Below are 23,231 nucleotides of genomic sequence, written 5' to 3'. Positions count from 1 at the left end.
TGCAAATTATGAATTAGCTGACATGAAAATGCAAAATGACTTTCAATACTGTTATAACCTGGTATAATGATCAATGTACACAGCATGTTTCGCCAAATTTTATCAAGTAAATGCCAGTATATATCCCTAATTTGGAAGGTTCATTAAATATGCATATTGGGAATTGGCTGAAAAAAATGTCAAATGACTTTCAATAATCTTGTATCATAGTATCTTTAATGTACATAGCAAGTTTTGCCAACTTTGGTCAAGTCAAAACAGATAAATATCGCTAATAAATGCGGGATATCGGACCGCAGGCGGGCGAAGATTGCATATAAGCGCGCCAACCCAAACTCACTGCATGGACATCACATTTACGAAATCGAAGTCCAAAGTCAACTACGTCATTGTTAGAATAAGAGAGGTTTTCCATCACACGGGAGCATACCACAACAAATTTTGCACAGATGGCGTTGCACTGGCATTGAAAAAGGGTGCATGGGAGCATGGGAACGCGCGCAGTTTCCCTCGCTATGGGTAGGAAATGCATTGAGCAAGACACACTTCCGGTTCGCAAAAAAAACGAGGATCCCATTTACGGGCGCTCAAATATAACTATTTGCTGTGATACATAGCAGAGGCGTATATGTTTGTGATGCTGAGAATAACATCAGTAAATAAATGACGGGTTTTAAAAGTTGACGTTTTTTGCGATGAAACAGACTTCTGAAGGTAGCTCGCTTGGGGAACACGTCATCCCGGCCGCTGTCCGCTTTGACCCCAGTAATTCACACTGGTTTTGGTCGGCCCCAGGTACCCAAGTCACTTCGACCCCGTCACACTTTTGCCTACATGTCCACGGAGACGATTCAACATATTCCACAACAAAGCCAAGACAAAAATTGAAAATATCAATAAAATGGCTTCACAAAGGCTGAAATACACGATACTCGATGAAGTATGAAGTTTATGAAATGAAATCAAAATTGACAACACAAGTGTTTGTCTCGGGTAATACCACTTAAGGTTGAACTATTCTACAGACTGTTTTTTGCATACAGTGCAGTATTTGTCAGTGACAAATTAATCTTTGCAATACATTTTTTTGCGATGAGCTGGAAATTTGATTAATATCGAGTTAATGTACATAAATATTCCGTTATTTACTGGGACACGTTTATTTTCTCGATCCGCTATCTGCGGACTACGTGCTGAAGTACATTGACTGTTCATGTCAACGATCGTTTCTCCCTCTGCAGAGTTTCTGTATCCCGTTCAACAATGCTGTACCTCGATCACACGATAGTGACGCTATGTAGCTGTGCAGTATTGAATCATAAAATGGCCACCTCGTCTAACAGTAACACGTATTGTCGGGATTATCGTACGGAAAAAAGACTGCAAAAGTAAGACTTATGAATCTTCATCAGAATTGAACACATCATGATTGTACACGAGTATCAACCGTGAATGCACGTTGAGCTCGGCAGTTACACAAGCATGGTACGCTACATGCGTACGTACGCAGTGTACGCTGTGTGTTAGGAACGCACACAGGGAATGCACAGCGTACACTGCGTACGTACGCAGGGCTAGCGAGAGAGTTGCCGACATCGACGGTTATTTACGAAAAAAGAATAAAAGACTGGCATTTTTGGAAGCGATCGAGTAGCTGAGGTAGGCAGGGATATGACTTGGGCCCAAGAACGCTGAATTTCGGCAGTATTTGGCTTTTTACGTCAAGTCCAAAAATGGATTTGAAGTCACCAACTCTACGTACGGGCCTTTGCAGGGCTGTGGGTGAGCGGGGCTATTAGCTGTAGCGGAACACACAGCATCGTACGCAGGGCTAAGAACGTATGTACTCATTTCTGGCGATCGAGCAGCGAGGGAAACAATCAATTACCAAGGATAAAGCTAATTTGCTAAACGATATTTTATCTTGAATAGTGAGTTGAATGAGTAATAAAATATCATATTTTTAATGTTCAATACGAGGTTGAAACACGGAGGGACCGTGGTTGAAACCAGAGCTATCCAGCTGCAGCTGTAGCCAACCTGGACAAGCACATTTCACAGCGCCCTCAAACAGTCGATTGTTTTCACTTGTCATACGCGGCGTAACAGAAAAATTAAAACTTCATAACTTCATTAATATCCAAGCCACGCCCACCAAAACCTTTTCAGTTCTAGCCATTTGAATTCTGAAGATGTCTACCAAATTTGACTGAAATACGTTCAGCCGTTTTTGAGAAAATGGACCAACAGACAGACAGACAGACAGACAGACATCGCTGCGACATATGCCCACGTGTTCACACGTGGGCAAAAAATGTCCACTGCTTTAGGCCAACGCAATTCTGTACAAACCATGGATCAACAGCTGTATGCAATAGCACAACAAGTTAAATGGTCTCATCCAGGTGAACTTGATGACACCGTGCTTCGTCTGGGAATCTTTCACAGCCTTTGTTGCTTCATTTTGTGTATTGGCAAATTCTGGGGAGAAGCAGGATTGCTAGATCTACTTGTTGATTCTGATGTTTATGCAGCAGCCACAGCAGAACAAATGCTTGCTGGAAAGCAGTTCAACCGTGCTGTCCGTGGTTTAACCCTAGTCTTTAAAGCACTGACAGCTGTGAAGTTATCCTCATTTATTAAATGGTGTGATCATGATGGAAGTGATCACATCATTCCTACCACTGTTCGGCAGTTGCTGGCTGATGCACAGAAAGCAATGCAATATGAACAAGGTGAAGCCTTACAACAAACCCTCAAGAATGTGGATCGTGCAATAACAGACAATATACTACCATTATTACAAGATTTCAACGCATGGGGACATTCTGAATCTCCTATATTCAAATTTGGGATCACTTTCTGCAGGCCGTGCAAATACTCCTGTTAAATGTCCGTGCAGAGCGAGAAGGAGATTGGAAACTTCACCTACATACACAGCGATCCATGCTCCATACTTCTTTGCAGGAAATAAAGTAAACTATTCCAGATGGACACCCGTCTACATCAGTGATATGCTAAACCTCCCACATGATGTTCAAAGTGCCTTTGAATCAGGTCAGTTTGCTGTACGTCAATCCCCTGGATCTTTTAATGGGATTTGGAGCGATATGGGAGTAGAAAAGACTGTAATCAAAGACACCAAAGGTAGCAGTGGCATTGTTGGGCTAACAAGAAAGAAGCCAGCACTAATCAGATGGACACTAACCAGACATGTGATGAGCAAATATGCCAAAGCCTTGGCTGAAAGAAGTGGGCTTTCAAGTATTTCGGAAGACAAATTACACAAACAGGAGTTTGCATCTGTGTTGCAAAGGGATGAAGAGCATGTGAGAACCCTCACCAGTCATGTCATCAACAACATGACGAATCCATTTGATACTGAAACACACCCACAAGTGCTTATCAACATATCTACAGGATTACATTCAGAACCTGAAATACAAGAATCCCTTCTGAAAGTAACCAGTATTGGTGAAGAACAGATAGAGAACTTTGTAGGGGCTACCCTACAATCTGGTGGAACCCGCAGTTTTTTTAGTCCAATCAAGAAATCTGGTGTAAAAACCTTTTGTGACATGGCTAAGAAGACAAAACTCAATCCCAGCAAGGCTGGGATAATATCAGTTGCAGTAAGTCCGGAAATGGTGTTCCGCAGAGCCCTATCATTAGCAAGCTACAGAGATAATGTGTCGATGGCCACAATTCTCAGTCATCCAATAGGGCCAGTGCCAGCATCACTTTTCCATGTTGATGGCACAATGAGGAAAACAAATAAAGCGGAATTAGCACACCAACTTGAAGCTCAAGTTGAAGTGGTCAGCAATCTACCTGAGAGTAACAAAAGCCAAACCATATACATACGAGATGCCATGGCTGTAATTCAAATGATGGCAGGCGACAAATTCCATACATGATGATTTTGCTGCTGCATACCTAAGGCAGGTGCTGAGAGGCTTTGAGAAAGCCATGACGGTAGTTGAGGTGTTTGACAGGTATGATAGCAGTATGTCTGTCAAAACTGCTGAGAGACAACGGAGAACAGGACATGGGGTAGGGAACAAGCAGTACCAAGTGATTGGTGGACGTCCTGTACCTCCATGGAAAAAGTTCCTTAATGTTATAGCTAACAAACAGGCTCTTATAACATTTCTCTGTGAATATATGGTTAAGCATACAAGGCAACATGTTCCTGCGCATTGCAAACTTATCTTGCTGGCGGCTTCTCAAATGGTGAAATAACAATGTCTATAACTGGTGATGGCATTGAGGAAAACCAAATCTATTCAGTAGCCAGGAAGAGGCGGACACCAGAATGCTATTGCATGCTACAGCTGCCAATGATGATTTTAGATCACTCGATGTTAGTGGTACCATCTTTATCAAGTCAGCTGATACAGACGTCTTAGTTCTAGCTCTCCACTATTTCCCAAAAATGGAAAACGTAGAACATATGTGGATTGAAACAGGAATCATAACCAGTACAACTAACAAGCGCCGTTTTATTCCTGTCCATGCGATTTGCAGCTCTATTACGACAGATTTTTGTAATATATTACCTGCAGTACATGCACTAACTGGATGTGACTCTTTCTCGTCTTTCTTTGGTGTTGGAAAGAAGTCTGTATTCAGTCTTGTGAAATCTAAGGGAGCTAAGCGCTTTTTAAATTTCGTTAAACTTGGGGACTGCAGTGATAATCAGGTCGCCACTTCAGCTGCAAGATCATTGGTAGCTATAATGTACGACCGAAAGAAAAAATGAAAGATAGCCATGGGGATCTTAACCAACTGCGTCTAAAGCTAGTGAGCAGTAAGGATAGGTCATTGGCTAAGCTACCACCATGTGAAGCCAGTTTCGATGAGCATGTGAAGAGAGCATATGGCAGACAAGATATGGATGTCTTCTCATATTGGTATGCCAGATATTGGCTCGCCACTGCAGCATGGATGGCATAAAGAAGGTGATCAAATACGGCCAATTTATTTCAAGGGTCCAATGGCATCTGAACTAATGCAAGACCTGATATGCAAATGTTCCAGTAGAAATAACTGTGTCAACAATTGTGTCTGCTGTCAAATTAATCTTGCCATTAATCTTGCCTGCACAGACTTGTGTTCCTGCCAAGGCGGAGATAACTGTGGCAACCCTTTTACTAGAGGCGATGCTACTGAAGAAGAGGATGATGAATTATAGGAATTGCTAGAATTACTCGAAATGAATGACGCTGTATTGCCATGAGTTATAAGTATCATGAGTCACACCATTCTTCGACTGCAGCTTACTCTGACACATTATTTCGGCTACACAGTTATTTTCACTACTATAATAGTGTGGTTCACGTGGATCTTTCTTTTTGTCTGAAAGTATTAGTAATTGGTGATGTTTCCCAACACATTTTTGAGAACAAATGTTGGTGTTCAAATAATTTACATGTTAAAAGTCAATATCAAAAGGTTTATATTGTTTTGCTTATGTTGCCATGGTTACAATATTACAAGACAGTGTTAGTATTCTAAAGTGTCATTAATAGGTTTTCCTTTGCTCTGAATAGGTATACTATACTACTTAAATTACGCATATTTGGAGAAATAGCCTCTGACCTATACAAACCAGACATGGACATATGATAATATTGCGAACAAGAAGAGCTAATCATATGTTGTAAAACATGTATTCATCAAAAGAAATATCCGTTTAAAAAAAAAAATCATTTCAGCTATTGGTTCTCCATATGGTGAGCAATTTTTTATATCATAATGCTTTTGGTTGCATTGATTTTTCTGTTCAAAGTTTTAAAATACCATTATTCTAAAGGGAAACATTTTGTTTTAATAAAAATATGGAAATTTTTCATTAATATCACTTTAAATATCTCTTTGAATATCAATTTTGTATTCTGCATGCAATTACCTTTCATTTGATATATCATTTGATAGTATGAAAGTGTGTTCAGAGTGGTTAATATGCATTTTCTCATTTTATAGCACATTTATGCAAATTTGGCACCTGTGTGAATTATGCTAATTAGGCGCCATAGCCCTACTTAGCAGTTCCACATTGTCAATTTTCTTGAAGTAGAGATAACAAGCTTTCAAATGATGTATGATGTGGCTGTATGATGTGGCTGTATGTGTTAAAATTTTTAAAATACCGGTTTATTAAAAGGGAAAATATGTTTTTCAATATAAGTATGAAAATATTTTTGCAAAATCATTTTTGATATCTTTTTCGATATGATTTTTGTGTTTTGCATGCAATACCTTTCATTTGATATATCACTCGATAGTTTTAAAGTATGTTTAGAGTAGTTAACAATAAATTTTCTAATTTTATATCGGATTTATGCAAATTGGGTACCGATGATAATTATGCAAATTAGGGGGTTACGGCCCTACTTGGCAGCTCCACATTGTCATTTTTCTTGAAGTAGAGATAATAAGCTTTCAAATGATGTATGATGTGGCCGTATGTAAGGTGGGTACACTTAAAGTGCAGGTTTTGGCTTTCAGGGGTGTTTTTGACAATAAAAATTAATGGGGTCGATGTGTTAAATGCTGGTGTCAGTATAATTTTTATCTGTTGATAAACTAATAAAAAAGTGAAAAATGTTCATTGTCTGACAAAAAACTCCAGTCTGGACCACGCCCACATTCGTGACGTAACACGTGGAATATATGAAGCATTACGCGCATGCCTTACACTGTGCAAATATGGCGTCAAATTCAAACTATGATTATACCTCGGAGATTGTGAGCCAGTCCTATAATGAGAGATTATTCGGAGAAAACGAATCATCAGACAGCAATGATGAAGAGTGTCCAGTTACTTCTGAGACAGATTCCATCAGAACTTCAGGGCCGCAGCCTTACAGATTTGAGCCAACTCAGCGAGAAACACCTCGGCTGGTTCAATTCCCGATTCAAGCAGCTGAGAGCAATGAAAATGAAATACCTCCTGATCCACCCAGGCCTCCACGTATGGGAAATAGAGATTGGTGAGTATTTCGAAGAGGTATACATTTGAGGTCTTATGGTACAAATTTGCCATAAAGCCGTATAGTGGCAAGAGGCGACACAAAAACTTAAACAGAAAGCTGTGTCCATCTCTAGTATTAAAACGGCCGCGAGTATCGTATTGCGATTTTACTTCGGTATTCCCTCTCTGGGGAGGTGATGTTCATGCAATTGCAAAGGCCCTTTGGTTTGTGACTAAATTCCTATGAATACTCACTCATCGGAGTAGAGATATTTGTCCGATCTTTCGTTTCCCGCTTCAAATTTTTCAAGTTTTGATAGAGCATATTCGATTCTTGCCGTGTTCATGAAATACGATTTACGAATTACGATTATGAGCACGGCAAAATGTAGCTCCACGTCCAGCCACAGGTCGATTAGGCATTATATTTGTGATGATTTTTCCTATTATTATCATAAAAAATAATTATGAATATTAATAAATTATTAATATGAATGTTACAGAATATTAAAACTTTTTTTACAAACCATGTCGTCTACTTTGTGTAAATGCTGTCTGGAAACGCCATTGTTGTGATAATTATGATTATTAATAAATTATGATTATGATTAATAAAATCATATTTTAAACATCGTAATGTGCTTATGTGAACAACCCTCTGGAAACCCTTATATAGTTTCACAATGTATGCCAAATTAATTCAAGTGACACAATTGCCAAGGTTCAGTCTACGGCGAGAGTTACCATTGCCCAGGTTCAGTCTACGGCGAGAGTTACTACACAGTGTATATAAAGAGAAGGTAGCCAGCTCCACTCGACAGTAAACTGACATACCCATGAATTACCTCCGTTTTCTTCACTTCTGCATGTTGATTCTCAAAATTTCTCCCGGTGTTGGCAAGTCCATAAATCAGCCATCAAATCTACCCAGTTTTGACCACTTAGATGGAAAATTTGTGAAGTTTGGGGCTGCGAGAAGGTGTATATCGCCAATGAAATGATGCTGTCTTAGCGGAATCGACAGCATCCGGGATCTTTTAGGGCCGTTTGCAAAATTTGAATGTAGCCGCCAAGCGGGGCCGAGGGCGGAGCCATGATTTAACGTTATTAGATATGCTGACATAATTGATCGTACGGCCAATGAACGCTCGTGACCTTTGATAAGACCTCTCATCAGTTGACCCGAATGTACATGTCTCTGATCAACAACAAAACGTGGAATGAGTTTCATTTCTCTAGTTGGACGATGTATTTTTCGAACTTTACAGCAGTTGTAAGGTTGCTCCAAAGCAGCTTACTGGGTATGCAATCAATGGAGGTGGTAGCTTCAGCGAAACGGGGACAGCATCAACTGAACAAACACCGCGACAGGCAGCTCAATATAGATTACTGCGATCGTGTTTGCCAGCATATACATCTTATCCATATTATTCGATGACACCTTCATCACGTACGTCCATTACAAACGTCCAGATGAAATTCCGACGACAGTGAGCACACCGTCATCGACTATGACCGACTCCTCTGCCCCTCCTCCGCCAAACACATCAGCGACTAATCCGTAGCAATGAATGTTTCCACTAGCTGTGATATTTCGCCGTGGCGGTGACCTCTGATTTCAAGGACGCGTTCGCCGCTGCGATATCACAGCTAGGTTTCCACGGTATCCACCTATTCCCGAAGAACCTCCGCCATGTGCACACCGTACCCACAAATACCTTCAATTGCAAGGAACACGACTAGCACTTCCAAGCTTACTTTAACGTGCTCACATTTTCTTGCCCGTTCTCGTTTCAAAATTTTAGTGTGTTTTTCCATAGACCCTACTGCATCCGTGTGTAGCGTCAATTGTTTTTCCCAAAGACACAGAAAGTCCTCGCTGCGTAAGGCTGTTCGCAAATTGGTTTTCTATTTGCGTAAAATGTACCAAAAATGCGTACAACATGACTACATGTAAGTACCTATATATAACAGCTGTCTACGCGATATCGAAAACCGGTTCAAAAGTCAATGAATAGGCCTAAAGTGTTCAATAAACAACATCAGTGGCAATGTTTTTTTTTGATATTAGTTTCACAATTTGTTCTGTTCTATTTTCTGTCGACGATTTTCATTTCTTACTAATTATTTAGACTACAACTTCCCACTATTGCCTTCGCTGCCTGACCTATCATCGCTGCGTGCTCTTTAGTCAAATTCACCTATAGTCTCGGGCCTTCCATGGTTATCATCATCCGATCATTAATGGCATCGTCACTCAGACAACTACGTTTCGATGTAGTCATCCTATTTTGGGTACTGAACCCACGCGCTCACACGGGACAGATGAGACTGGAATCACGGCTGCAATTATGGCCAATTTTGCAATATTCTGGAATAAGTTTGCAGACCGGCATAAAACTATTATTTTTAAGTCCGCGTAGCATTAACTTAAATTGATATTCGACCAGGAGATCTTCAGCGTTTACAAGTATGCATTGGCGCAGCAGAAAAAAAAAACATTTTTTTGCAATAACGACGAGAACTCTATTGAACTTGTTACATTTTTATTGGTACAGACTTGAAGGAAAACGTGATTGACAGGATGTAGGACAAAATATTGCTAAATTATAAAGATTTTTATCAGCAAACAATTTATTTTTAGTCCTGGATAAACTTCACATTGGAGGGAAACTACGTGTGCTCATGTCTTTGTTACAGAGACTGCGCTTTTTAATGCGTATCGGATTATGCAGACGTCATTTTACTTTTTGCGTACTTCAAAGTTACTGTAATAATATGCTTGAAATACGCCGGATTTTGCGTTAACGGAAGCTCTGTGATAAAACTGTTGATAATATTATTAAAATTTAACTTTTTCTCAGTATTTTTTGCAAGAAATGGATATATTTGTCTAACATATTCATAAAAAAGTAACGGGTCCTCGTAACGCCAGCACGCGTACGCCTATTCAATAAAAAAAAAACGATTTCAAGGTACATTGTCTGTGCTTTGTCTGTGCAACACGTCCGTGACTGCGTTTTTAATATTTTGTTGGGCGGCAAAATAGACGACAGTCAACGCTGCCTGTATTTTCATTGTAAATCTCTGAAAATCACAAGTTCAATTGGAAGGTGACTGAGTGTTTGTACGTTCGTACGCTGTTTTGAGGTCTCCTCGCCAAGTCGCTGAACTTGACATATTTTCACAAGGTCAACCGGGTATCTATCATAAACAAACGCATCTGCAACCCGTCATCCGTTTGTAATCACACATACATAGCTTGGACCGTTGAGGCACCTCCATCCTTGGACAGACCATGAAGTAATCGTACAGTGTAAGTGTAATTTTCATGTGTAAAAAAGGTCACGAGCGTTCATTGGCCGTACGATCAATTATGTCAGCGTATCTAATAACGTTAAATCATGGCTCCGCCCTCGGCCCCGCTTGGCGGCTACATTCAAATTTTGCAAACGGCCCTAAAAGATCCCGGATGCTGTCGATTCCGCTAAGACAGCATCATTTCATTGGCGATATACACCTTCTCGCAGCCCCAAACTTCACAAATTTTCCATCTAAGTGGTCAAAACTGGGTAGATTTGATGGCTGATTTATGGACTTGCCAACACCGGGAGAAATTTTGAGAATCAACATGCAGAAGTGAAGAAAACGGAGGTAATTCATGGGTATGTCAGTTTACTGTCGAGTGGAGCTGGCTACCTTCTCTTTATATACACTGTGTAGTAACTCTCGCCGTAGACTGAACCTGGGCAATGGTAACTCTCGCCGTAGACTGAACCTTGGCAATTGTGTCACTTGAATTAATTTGGCATACATTGTGAAACTATATAAGGGTTTCCAGAGGGTTGTTCACATAAGCACATTACAATGTTTAAAATATGATTTTATTAATCATAATCATAATTTATTAATAATCATAATTATCACAACAATGGCGTTTCCAGACAGCATTTACACAAAGTAGACGACATGGTTTGTAAAAAAAGTTTTAATATTCTGTAACATTCATATTAATAATTTATTAATATTCATAATTATTTTTTATGATAATAATAGGAAAAATCATCACAAATATAATGCCTAATCGACCTGTGGTCCACCTGCGCTGCAAGCGTCAGGAGCTGTGTTGAGTCAATTCGTCTGAAATGCGCTCTTTCGAAGGAAACTCACTCGAGTGTATTCTGAAAACTTCGATGTTATAAATCGCCAGCAAAATATATCATTCTGTATCTGTATAGTTCAACTTGGCAAAGATCTGAACTCGTTTATAGACAGTGCGGTTCCCGGGAGTGCGGTCTGTTTCACAAGAGCACTTTAGAACGTGTGAGGCCACACGACAAAAAAAAATTGTTTCCCGTAACATATGCATCAGAAATTGGGGTGCTAGCATAGTACTAGGGTAGGGCGTAGGGCGTCTCTATTATTTTGCTCCTTGAGGCTTGGCGAGAAGAAAAAGTGTGAAATTCCCATAAAAATCTGGAAACTTGGATTGTGCTGTAATGCAAATAAAATATTCTTGATTTTGATAATCATGCAGTTTTGGACTTTTTCAAATTGTGTTTGCAGTTGAGGGGATTACCCTTGGAGTGAAGACAAGTTTGGGTTGGGATGTTGTAAAGGTAGATGGATTTACTGTAAGAAAACTTTTGGAGAGGTTCTGAATTAGTTAATGAATTATTCATATTGGTTCTGGTCAATGTTGATTGTTATATTTCCTCAATAGAGAGGGGTATACTATTTTAACCGATTTGATTAAATTGTGATGTAGCAAATTGCATTTGCCATTTCAGTTGGCCCACCCTAGCCCCAATCTGTAGAGGTAGACAACACAAGACCATTGTACATATTAAAATCAAAAAAAGACAGAGTGCATCTGCTTTTAATCAGATTGCATTTTAACCTGTTTGAGAAAATTTGAAAAGTGCAGTTGATGACCACAACAAAAATATTGAAAAGTAGTCACAAGTAGAGCTTTGATGCATACAGGGAAAAAGATCATGCTTCTCAATATAATGCGGTGGCAATAGAATGCATACATGTTAGCATTTATTTTTTTGTCTTATTTTACAGGTGTCAATGTGGACACTGTGACACCATGAATGATGAACAATCATGTATCTGCTGTTGTGAAGTGGCCAAGGTAAATGAAGAAGTGGATAAGTGGGTGTCAACATCAAGGCAGAGTTGTGATTGTATAACAGAACACCCAGGATTTGATGCTGTCTGCCTCAACCCATGGGTACTAAGAACAGCATACCGACAGTACCGCCAACATTATGGTACACTGGATGGTCCAACACATGAGTAAGTTAAAAAGATTACCATTAAAACACAAAATTTATATGAATTCAGCAACTTTATTCTTGGACCTAGAATTGGTCAAAAATAACCTAAAATATGGTTTTATGCATCACATTTCATTACAAACTGATAGGAAATATGACTACGTGAGAAAGCAGTATCCAGATCAAGTATTCCATCACAGGGCTCGAAATTAACTTTTTTTCCCTGGTAGTCCCATTGGGCTACCATTTTCTGAAGTTGGTAGCCCAGTGACAAGGTCTGGTAGCCCATGCATGAATGCATATGAATGAAGAGTTTTTTTGTAAAGGATATGATATTTTTATTTATAATCTAGGCAATGAGAGATTTATTTTGCATGATTCTATCCAGGAAGTGAATTTTCTAGCCGTTTGACATCAATGCCTGCAGATTATAGCCTTAGGAGAACGGTAGCATGTGTAGTGGACAACGGTGACGCCTCAAAGTTTGACGACCTATTCACACATACATAGAACTTATATACAAATTTTGATGTTCGCCTTGAAAACTTTTCACTCAGCACGTGTAAACATAACATGGCTAAAAATTTCAGGATGACAACTTGGTACAGTCATGTTCCTAATACTTTCGTGGCAATTGGCTATATTTCTCCACCATAGTACACTATCATGGGATGATCTGGTACACTTTGGAAAGCGTAATTTGTGGATGACCCGGCAGTTTTTTCTTTCCAGTTTGAATAAGTTATAATTGTGATTGATACATTGTGATTAAATAACTATGAAAATGAATTTTCATTGACCATCATTTCCCAAGCCTGTCATCAGAGTACATATAAGTTCAGATAATGATATTTTATTGAAAGTTTGTCGCAACAAATTCGACTGCACTGTCGCATTTTAATTTGCATAACAAAGTCATAGTCTGGCCTTTCTATGTCAAGCTGGGTTGACTGTCGGGCCGAGCGTAGGTCATCTCAGAGCGATCAATATCATGTCGCCCACTAAGTAACTTCATGTCCCAGGCTTTGGTAGTCCGTGTGGGCTACCATTTCATGGACTTTGGTAGCCCCAGGGAAAAGTTGGTAGTCTGTGGACGCGGGACTACCGCTAATTTCGAGCCCTGCATCATGTAATTTTGTTCAAATTTTTTTACAATTTTTCCCCATTGGCTGTATCTTTTCTGCATTTGGCTTCCCAAAATAAATCATTAATTTTTGAATTTTTTTTACACTATGTCCATGTCCAGTGTGTGAGTTGAGATGCGACAATCAGTGATTGGACCCATTTCAATGAACAGAACAATACTACTAATATCTCACAAGAAACTGAAATAACCAAACCAATGTCAAAAATGAGCAACTTTGTCCCTTTAACTCATGCAAAAAACTTGAGTACTAAAAGTGAAAGCAATTTGAGAGGTAATGTTTCAGACACCACCCACTGACAGGTAATCCATCTATCAGACAAATTCTGCATGATTGATAGCTGAGTGAATAATTGTGTGTGCAGTGCTGTAAATACCTTTAAAAACACTCAAACTGACACACTATTTTACTAAACATGAATTAATACATTTCTGAATTTTTTTCCTTGCAGACGCTACAGATACACAGCTTATCGGCAATTGGTACAGTGGTGTTGGGGATGGCTTGGGCGCTACAACAGAGTGATTCTTCCATCATGTGCAGTACTGCGTATAAGGGAAAATTTTCCATCAGATTTTGGATACTACAGGAATTTTCAGTTTCCAAATATGTAACCTAAAAATGCAATAAATGCGTAGTTTGAATGAACAAACTGTGTATGAATTTTAATTGTCACTTCTTATTGTAAAATAGTTTCACATTGTGTCAAAACCCATAATGCAATAGGCAGCCAAAATAGTTTTACACTGTCTAAACCCACAATGCAATAGGCAGCCAAAATAGTTTTACACTGTGTAAACCCATAATGCAATAGGCAGCAAAAATAATTTTACACTGTCTAAACCCACAATGCAATAGGCAGCCAAAATAGTTTTACTGTCTAAACCCATAATGCAACAGGCAGCCAAAATAGTTTTACACTGTGTAAACCCATAATGCAATAGGCAGCAAAAATAATTTTACACTGTCTAAACCCACAATGCAATAGGCAGCCAAAATAGTTTTACTGTCTAAACCCATAATGCAACAGGCAGCCAAAATACTTTTACACTGTGTCTAAACCCATAATGCAACAGGCAGCCAAAATATTTTTACAATGTGTGTCTAAACCCACAATGCAATAGGCAGCCAAAATAGTTTTACACTGTGTAAACCCATAATGCAATAGGCAGCAAAAATAATTTTACACTGTCTAAACCCACAATGCAATAGGCAGCCAAAATAGTTTTACTGTCTAAACCCATAATGCAACAGGCAGCCAAAATACTTTTACACTGTGTCTAAACCCATAATGCAATAGGTAGACAAAATATTTTTACAATGTGTGTCTAAACCCATAATGCAATAGGCAGACAACAAACTGAATAGTTCTGTAACATTTGGGTATTCAATCTAAAAATGTCCTTAGCAAGTTAGAAAGGTTCCAAAAGTCATTGAAAACGAGTAACATGGCTAGCTATGGCCTGCTGCTTGTCTGGGTGGTCATATGAAGCAGCTAGATTTTCTGGTACGCTGCCCCGCATACCATCAATTGAATGTCTCAGATCTGATGGGGAGTCCTGGTATGATTCAAGCAGCTTTCTCATGAGAGTGGAGGTGTAGTCTGAAATCAAACAAAATTACAAAACACATGACATTTACTTTAAATTGAACTACAAAGTATCATTCGCATTAGAATCCCAGTGCTGAATGTTCATAGTGAACAAAGTTGTTCAGAGCTGACTTTTAACAGCCCAATTTCAATAAAATAACCTATTGCTACAAATTTTATGGCTAACAAACATAGTGCAGTGTGTGAGGTGGTGTCTACCACCATTTAAGTATTTCTTTTGAAAATTGTTGATCTTTTTGGTTGCCGAGTAACAGAAAAAATGCACACTCTCGGGCACATTTTTCTGACTGGACTGAAAGACTCCAGTGCACTGCAACCTACGGCCGTTGACCAAGACTGAAGGCACAATTTACTTGGCCACGGTAAACTATGTAAAAAAAGTACCGCCCACAACTGACATCACAGACTTCTCAAATACACAGGAGACCTCCAACATCCCAGTACTAGGATGTTCACATCCTAGAAATAGGATGTGCCAGCATCCTAGTACTAGGAAACAGAGCACATCCCTGTAGCAGCTATGTGGCCCTCACCTCTGTAGCAGGGAAAACTTTCCCACATCCATGCTACAGAAGTGTGGGCCACATAGCTGCTACCATGGTGTGTGGATTGTTGCCATGTACCATGGCTACTGATCACACCTCAGGGCATGGCTGTGGATACTGTGAATAAACTCATTCCTGTAATATGATTGATTGATTCCACCGAAATTTTGATGGAGAACAGGATTTCAACAGTGGCCTTCAGTCATAGTAAAGGGGACACACACACATCTGAATCTTTCTGTCTGTTTTCTGACATGAGTCAACTGATTTAGGACCAAACAAATGCAATTTTCAATGAGCCTTCAGGACAATATTATCTTGGAAATGGTAAATTGACTCCCCCATCTGAAATTCTTTGGAACAATACTTTTTAAACAATCAGAAGAGAATGAAATTATAGATTGGTTGAATTTTGGTTATATTGCACCAAATTACACAAAGACAGTGTTTCCAGTATAAAGTAAACTAAATAACTTTCAATACTGGAGTGAATATGGCCAAAAAGTGAAGAAATTGGGCTGTTTTCTTGGGAGAATTCAGTCTTACTATCACACATGAATGGTATGAAATTCCAGAAACTGGAGTTAGTTATTGATCAATAATAAATTTGGCAAGAGTATGTAATATTAATGTTCACATGAGGTGGTGGTTTGTAATGTGATTTCAAGCATTTCCTCACCATATGTGGGTTTAGTCTTGACTTCCCGGACAGAGTGACCTCCCTTTTTAAACTTTGGATACCTGATACTGTACTGTGGCTGCCCATCCTGGCAAACTGCCTGCAACCTGTCGCTGTTCTCATTATAATGTAGAGCAGCAAGATACAGTCTAAAATAAAGAAGAAATCAACCACATAAACAATTTTTACTTCAAAATTTAAGCTTGTCTTTATCTGCTGAAGTAGCATCTGTAAGCAAATAAACAAGGCTTTTGCAAATATTTTACAGTACCAACCTTCACATGGCATGGATGGGATGGAACTCGTTTTCTATAAAGTATTTGTAAATTAACTAGCATTGACAAAGACTTCATCTCAGGTAACGAAAGAAATTCACTTTATGGTGCACCCATTACTCATATCATGGCTTTGTGAATTCTTGCCTGGACTAGAATTTGAAATGTCAATGCTACATTCCAGCTTGATGTGATAAATAATGGTTAATTCAATTATAAACATGCTTTGGGGAGTAGCAGAATTTCCAACTGACACACCGTAAACAAGAGAAAATTATCCTCAATGACTTAATCGGACTTAATCCAGAGTATAACACTGAAAGAAAAACTATCCCAGAATACCCTTGGATAAACTTAGGGCCAATCCTTCAATACCTTCTGCTCCAACCATATATATGTGGTTGGTTGACAGGCTGGTTACAAGTAAGTGTGTCCATTAAAACACAATCACCTACTACTGGTAAATGGTTTGACTCTTGCTTTAAAGATTGATTTCACACTCACATGCTACCTATCACACAATACACTACATACTTAAAATAGACATTATGATCATGTCATTTACTAGTACCTGCAGATCATCCCAAAGTATGAGAAACCAGTGTGCTTTGGTGCAAACATCAATACCAGACTGTGATATGCCTCCAAACCTGAGGTTTGAAACTGTGGCGATAATTTTTTGATGTCTTTGGCCAAGGTCTTGTTCATCAGGATTCCCTCCAATTTCACCGATGCCTTGGAATCTGCAAATACACCGAAACAGACCAATAGACAACATACCTGTTTTGAAATCACTGACATGCCTCTAATTCAATATTCTAAAGTCATTGCTGATGACACTGTCATCAAAGTTTAATGTTCTTGAATATTTGGTACATTAGCCTTGTGACAATTTTTAGAAAGAATCAGTCCATTCATGACTGTTTAATTGCTATAGACATGAAAATTTGTAGCAAAATGGCTGCTTGGTTGCACTCTTGCCTTAAGTGCCAATTTCAAACAAAATTGGTCCAGGCACTTCTGAGTAATGGTTCTGAACAGATGAAAGAATTGACTGACAGAGTCCACTTCATAAGTCCCCCAACACTTTGTGGTGACTACAAACGAGATAACTGTTGATGATGCAATCCCCACCTGTTTAAGGGTGTTTATCAAAATTAATCAAATAACAAAAATGCAAACTTACATTGGTGGAGACTGTTATCAATGATGACTTGTCAAATGAAATGAAATGTAATGAATTTGAATGGATATGTTCCTCTGCACTTCATCCACAGTGACAATAAGAAATACATTACAACCATTGGCTAATCCAACTTACTTGGTGTCAACCACACTTTGTTCCTTTGGTTCTCATCCAGTGGGCCATGGGCACATTGATCAAACAGTGGATTGCTATGTCCAGTATGCTGATTTTGGATATGATACAAAACTGACTGCCATTTGGCCAAATCAGTTCTCCATCTCCCTCTGGAGTACTTGCTGCAGACCAATACAGATGGTTGGTGATGGATTGCTTCCATAAAGCAACATCCTCGCAGTCTTTCAGAAGTGAAAGCTGGGTAAGCTTCTTGTTAATGGCTGTAAATAAGAAATGTATACAAAATCAAACATTTAACAATTCTGTATTGTGGTTATGTGCCAAATATGCCAAATATCTCTGTGGCTTTCCAAAACTGCACAACACGCTAGTGGTACATGTGTACATTTACATTATCTTTCAAGTCTTTGTAAGTGTGTATAGCAAGAGGATAGCCATAAATGTCAGGTAGTACAAATCCTACTCTGTACACAATTATTATGTGGATTCAAACCCACTTTCTCGTCAGTACCAATTACTCTAATTGCTATTTATCGCCAAAGACTCTCTGGTATAAAGAGGAGTGGCATAGCCGATATCTCTTTACCTTTGGCAACATGCCATACATCATAGAAGTGGGTGATTTCTGGACACTCTTCCCGTATCCACTTGCCATTCTGCCTGTGTCTATCAGTGATGAGTTTGTTGATGACAAGGTCTTCATCGTCAAAGTGTGCTACTGTCCTCTTGAGACCCTCAAACTCACACCAAGTAGAACTATTCACCTCATTACTCTGCAGATAAGACAATTGCAAAGTTATACTATATAGCAGAATTCACAGACTTGTATTTTGCTGAAATATAATTACTCATGTGACTAAACACAAACATCACAATTTGCATATATGTATAAAAAAATTCAGCAAAATAAATATACAATAACTACAAAAAAAAACTATTTAACTCTCGTCACATGGTGCAACTTCACATTACAACCACAGTGAACTACAGTAATGATGATTCAATAAGTTATACAGGGGTATTGCCCATTAGCAGCAGACATCACATGGAAAGAAGTAAATATCTGCAAATATCTTTACCTGTACTAACTGGATGTCCAGCACTTTATTAATTCGCTGTTCTAATACGGTGTAGCTACCATACTTGGCACAATGTCCTGGACTATCTGACCGCCCATCTCCAGCAAGAATTAGGCCCTCTTCCTCCAACCGCAGCACATCAAACATCATGGCTTGTTCAACCTTCCAGTGTTGGATGATGGTTGGTACCAAATACATCCGCTGATGTCTGAAGTATGTGCCAAGGCTGATAGTTGAAATATTGAAAATTTTTAAGAGTCTTAGGGCTTGTGTTGGTAATGACCCTGAAAATAATATACTGGCAGACAGAATCAGGTTTCCAAGCGGCATTTGACCAATGTATGGTTGACTTGCCCATTTTCTTGCAAATGTACAGGCTGTACACAGTTGCTGCACATGTACAGCTGTACCTACAATATCTGTGATGACTCCCTGAGCAGCTGTACCACATAAAGGACAGTTTCTGAACAGTTCCAGGAGCTGGGATTCAAATATGATAAACTTTCTGTCCTTTTCCGGTGGATGCGGTGTCTTCAGTGGTGACCTACGAATGAACAAATATTCAAGATAAGAAAACAAAACTGCCTGGTCTTGTAAGTTGAGGAAATGGGGAGGTGTGGTAACGTAGGTTGATTTTTGCATGCGCTTGTAAGGTAATGATGTTTTCATCATTTGTAACTTGAACACCAATCTGCAAGTAACACATCTGGGATTGGCAGAGATTGATCAAGACATAGCTATATATCCAACCTGTACAGTATTCAATGTAGATTTTTCAAATGGTATAAACATGTCAAAGACACTCATATTGTGTCATTTAGCCCAATTTGTTATTCAACACAGTGCGTGTGAATAGACAAGACAACATATAGTCAATGGTCTTATCAAATGTAACCTAAGACTCGCTAATATACTAAACAATCTAAATTACAAATTTAATCTGATTTGCAACTGACTGTATGGAAAAGGCATTACAAAACAACAGAAAACATGTATAATATATGCATCATGTAGTACATACTGTGAATGTGCTATGGCTTTGTCTTCTACATCATCATGATCACTTGGCATGTAGTCACTGTCATCTTGGTCTTCATTAGTGGAATCACCATCAGCAACAGAACTATCACTTTCTCCAACAAAATCATCACCAATCAGTGTACATTGCACACCAATAGAATTTGTACACTTTGATACCTGTGTTCCTAAACAAACAAACAAACAAACAAACCTGTTTATTGAGTGGCCAAAATGATACAAAAGAATCACAAGATTTACAAACAATATCACACAGAAAATTTCTAGGTTTGGCTCATCACAATTGCATCTATTATGTACATTGTTATTGCTGACAAAATCATTTTAATCCACACTAAAATTCATATGTTTAACAACAACAAGTACTTTACACATGCAAACTATATTCATAAAGAGAGTCCTGGGTATTTCAAAATGGACTACATAGGGAGCTGATCATGAAACGAAATGTACAGAGAAAAAGAAAAGATAAAAATTGTCAAAAATTACAGCTACTGTCTCTTCAACAAGTCTGAACTCAGTACTAATCACTGATAATATGAATAAACAACAATGTGTCACAAAACCAGAGAGCAACATTTTCTTTCAGATGAGAGAGTCTGAAAAAAAACAATGTATAAAACAGTGGAGATCCAACGAAACAATAACCAGCAGAACAAATGAGATACACAAGTGTGATCATGATTTGCTCTTCATTCATTTCAGGCTAGTCAGAGCCTATATCCAGCTGATCATTACCCTCTGGAAGTAACCATCAACACTGAATTCAGATTATGCAGATATTGTGACAGTGATAGCTTTCACAAACAAATTATTCACAGTATGAAATCAGGTATTTGTATGACAACACCAAGACAAGCTCGAGCAAGACCAGTGCACCCTCTGACTACCAAGTTTACAAAAACTTTTGAGTCAAATTGAAAATTTGCTCATTTTTCTTTAGTCATCATGTATAATGTATAACTGAAAATTTTGTGTCACATAATTTTTACAAGTCATGACTCAAAAGATAGGCTTAGAGGACACACTGGGTAGGGCTGCAGGTATCATGACTTGCTTTTCATACATTTTCTGCTGCCGTTCTTTGTGGGGAAGCATTCAATCTTACCTTTACTTCTCCTGTTGGGTCTGAGATTAATCTGAACACCACAAGATACAGAACGATGTTCGTCAGGCACAGCAGACTCACAAGGAGTATCATCTGATATAGCTGTTTCACCCTGGATTTCTTTGAACTGTTGTGTTGTTTCTGAGATTTCCTCTTCAATGGAATCATTTAATAGCTGGAATGACAAGGAAATAAAGTTATAACTCAAGTCAGTTTTATTAAAGAAATTTTATAGCAACAGCAAGTGATGGAACACTTGATATCAGCAGATGTTTGACCAATCTTATGATACGGACGACATCATGTAACAAAAGTATGGTCAACAGCATGAGTCAACAGCATGAGAGTTGATAAGAATTGTATTTGTCCCAAGACTATAAAATGACAAATCATGTCCTATAACTTTACATGTATCATAACTCAAAAAAAATGTTTTTTTCTCGGGATGACCTGTAAGCTGTACTGCCCTGACTGATCAGAACATTTCTCCATTTGAAAAAAAATTGACAATTCTGACAAAAATCATATAGGATTAGGTAAAAAGTTGAAAAATAATACATCAATTATATCATGGGATCCATCACGACACACAAATTATCCCTCACAAATTGGTATTTACTTTTGGCCAAATCACAAAATGAAAAAAGCGACCTATCATATTTCTGAAACACATGCGTCGGGAAACATTTTTTTTATTTGGTCGGCCTGTATAAATTCTCGCCTTACGCAAGTGTGAGTATCGGATATACCACAGTAGTTCAATGTTTTTCTGACCTACTCCTGGTTGAAACGCTTTCCTCTGTTAGAAAGTATAAAAATAAAAAACACATGACGCCAAAACTGTGCTATATAACAACATATTCCCTCAGAAATCGCCAAAACTACACTTTAAAATCATGGAGCTATGCGCGCCCGGAAGATACACCTAGCTGCCGTACTAGTATTTGGTTCGGATTTCTTGGTTCTGAGATAATTTAGTGAATAAAATCATGGGCGGAGATCACTTCAGATTTTTTGGGTGGCTGACATGTTTATTTTTTATACCAGAACCGACCGGAAGATGGGTTAATTTTCACAGATGGTGAAGGCAAAGATTGTCGGCTTCGTAACACTAACAGTGAAGTCGCGCCACCGCCATGCTTTTTACTTTGTACATGTACTAAGTTGTAGCTCCATGCGCTACAATTACCACCATCATTACAGGTACTGTGCTAAACGGGAATTTGGTTTATATTGTATTATTGCTGGCAAAAACTGGTTCGAGGCATAAAGTCATAAGAAAAAGAACTAAAGTAATTACCCTAGCTACGATCAACTTATTCACAGCTGACCTCGGCCTCTTCGCTAGTGATGCTGGAGTGTTGCTGATGTCGTTATCTACATCTCTACGGCGACGATCGCTCCGTCCTGCAAATGCTGGTGACTGTTCAGAACAGCAAAGTGTCGCAGTCGCTTCAACTGAACTTGCAGGACATCTAACTGATGGAATGGCACCTTTCTTCAGGTTCAGTTTCTCTTTGAAGCCTGATTTCCACTGTTCATAGCCTTCAAAATCGTCAGGCGCGACAAAATGTGCACCGCACATCACTGCTGTATCACTGGCATGCTGCCAATCCTTTCTGGACAATCGCACAAAACGCTCCCACTTTTCTCTCAAAACTTTCTCTTTAGGGAAAAGATGGACACTAAATCCATCGAGGTTTGTGTTGCCACAACCACCGACGACGCATCTTTTCACCATGGTGCAATTCACTATCAGCAGTGTCAATCACGTGTATCACTACCAGGAGAAGTTTACCTAGTACCTACTGCAATCTGCGCTTGCCGAATGCGATCCACGTGTGACGTCATGGCACGTGACCAATACGCGGCAAATACGAATCCAGGATTTTCTTGGGAGAGTGGATTATGCACCGATAAATTGATAAAATACAGTATGATAGCGGTCGCTACTCGAGTTTCGTCATGTTTTATTCGAAAGAAGGAATAATGTTTTACATAAATACATTACGTTCAGATGTACAAAAAACAGGCATTATCTGCTCTTTAAACTCCTAAAATAAGGCCCTTTTTGTTGGTTTGCCGCTCGCCTATAACGTTGAACATTTGCAATTTGGCTTGTGGTGATCTTTAAAGGTCGTTGGAACAGCGCTCACAGGTCGTATGGG

The 23,231-nt window shown here is 38.9% G+C and overlaps 2 protein-coding genes across 2 annotated transcripts; one reads left to right on the top strand and one right to left on the bottom strand.

Annotated features, from left to right (window-relative positions):
• Nucleotides 1–6,490: 6,490 nt before the first annotated feature.
• LOC139130912 (P2X purinoceptor 7-like) lies at nt 6,491–14,020 on the top strand. Its single transcript, XM_070696718.1, has 3 exons — nt 6,491–6,995; nt 12,047–12,280; nt 13,858–14,020. Exons 1-3 carry the CDS (start codon nt 6,676–6,678, stop codon nt 14,018–14,020), a joined length of 717 nt encoding a protein of 238 aa, XP_070552819.1. The 5' UTR covers nt 6,491–6,675.
• Nucleotides 12,314–23,108, bottom strand: LOC139130911 (uncharacterized). The gene is made up of 9 exons (XM_070696717.1): nt 22,364–23,108; nt 21,064–21,238; nt 19,939–20,122; nt 18,918–19,461; nt 18,425–18,611; nt 17,839–18,098; nt 17,089–17,260; nt 16,243–16,391; nt 12,314–15,009 (listed from the first exon to the last, which is right to left on the bottom strand). The coding sequence occupies exons 1-6, from the start codon at nt 22,802–22,804 to the stop codon at nt 17,845–17,847; spliced, it is 1,785 nt and encodes a 594-aa protein (XP_070552818.1). The 5' UTR covers nt 22,805–23,108; the 3' UTR covers nt 12,314–15,009; nt 16,243–16,391; nt 17,089–17,260; nt 17,839–17,844.
• Nucleotides 23,109–23,231: the final 123 nt, after the last annotated feature.

Source organism: Ptychodera flava, chromosome 4 (genome assembly GCF_041260155.1).
Source record: "Ptychodera flava strain L36383 chromosome 4, AS_Pfla_20210202, whole genome shotgun sequence".
Lineage (NCBI taxonomy): Eukaryota > Metazoa > Hemichordata > Enteropneusta > Ptychoderidae > Ptychodera > Ptychodera flava.
This window is presented reverse-complemented; position numbering and strand designations above follow the sequence as displayed.

What these genes read in the sequence shown, in the direction of transcription:
- LOC139130912 (XM_070696718.1), top strand. Translation starts at nt 6,676, where the DNA reads ATGAAGCATTACGCGCATGCCTTACACTGTGCAAATATGGCGTCAAAT. An exon ending in CGTATGGGAAATAGAGATTG is followed by an intron (nt 6,996 to 12,046) that starts GTGAGTATTTCG and finishes CTTATTTTACAG; the next exon opens with GTGTCAATGTGGACACTGTG. An exon ending in CTGGATGGTCCAACACATGA is followed by an intron (nt 12,281 to 13,857) that starts GTAAGTTAAAAA and finishes TTTTCCTTGCAG; the next exon opens with ACGCTACAGATACACAGCTT.
- LOC139130911 (XM_070696717.1), bottom strand. Translation starts at nt 22,804, where the DNA reads ATGGTGAAAAGATGCGTCGTCGGTGGTTGTGGCAACACAAACCTCGAT. An exon ending in ACCCAACAGGAGAAGTAAAG is followed by an intron (nt 20,123 to 21,063) that starts GTAAGATTGAAT and finishes TTGTTTGTTTAG; the next exon opens with GAACACAGGTATCAAAGTGT. An exon ending in AAAGCCATAGCACATTCACA is followed by an intron (nt 19,462 to 19,938) that starts GTATGTACTACA and finishes GTTCATTCGTAG; the next exon opens with GTCACCACTGAAGACACCGC.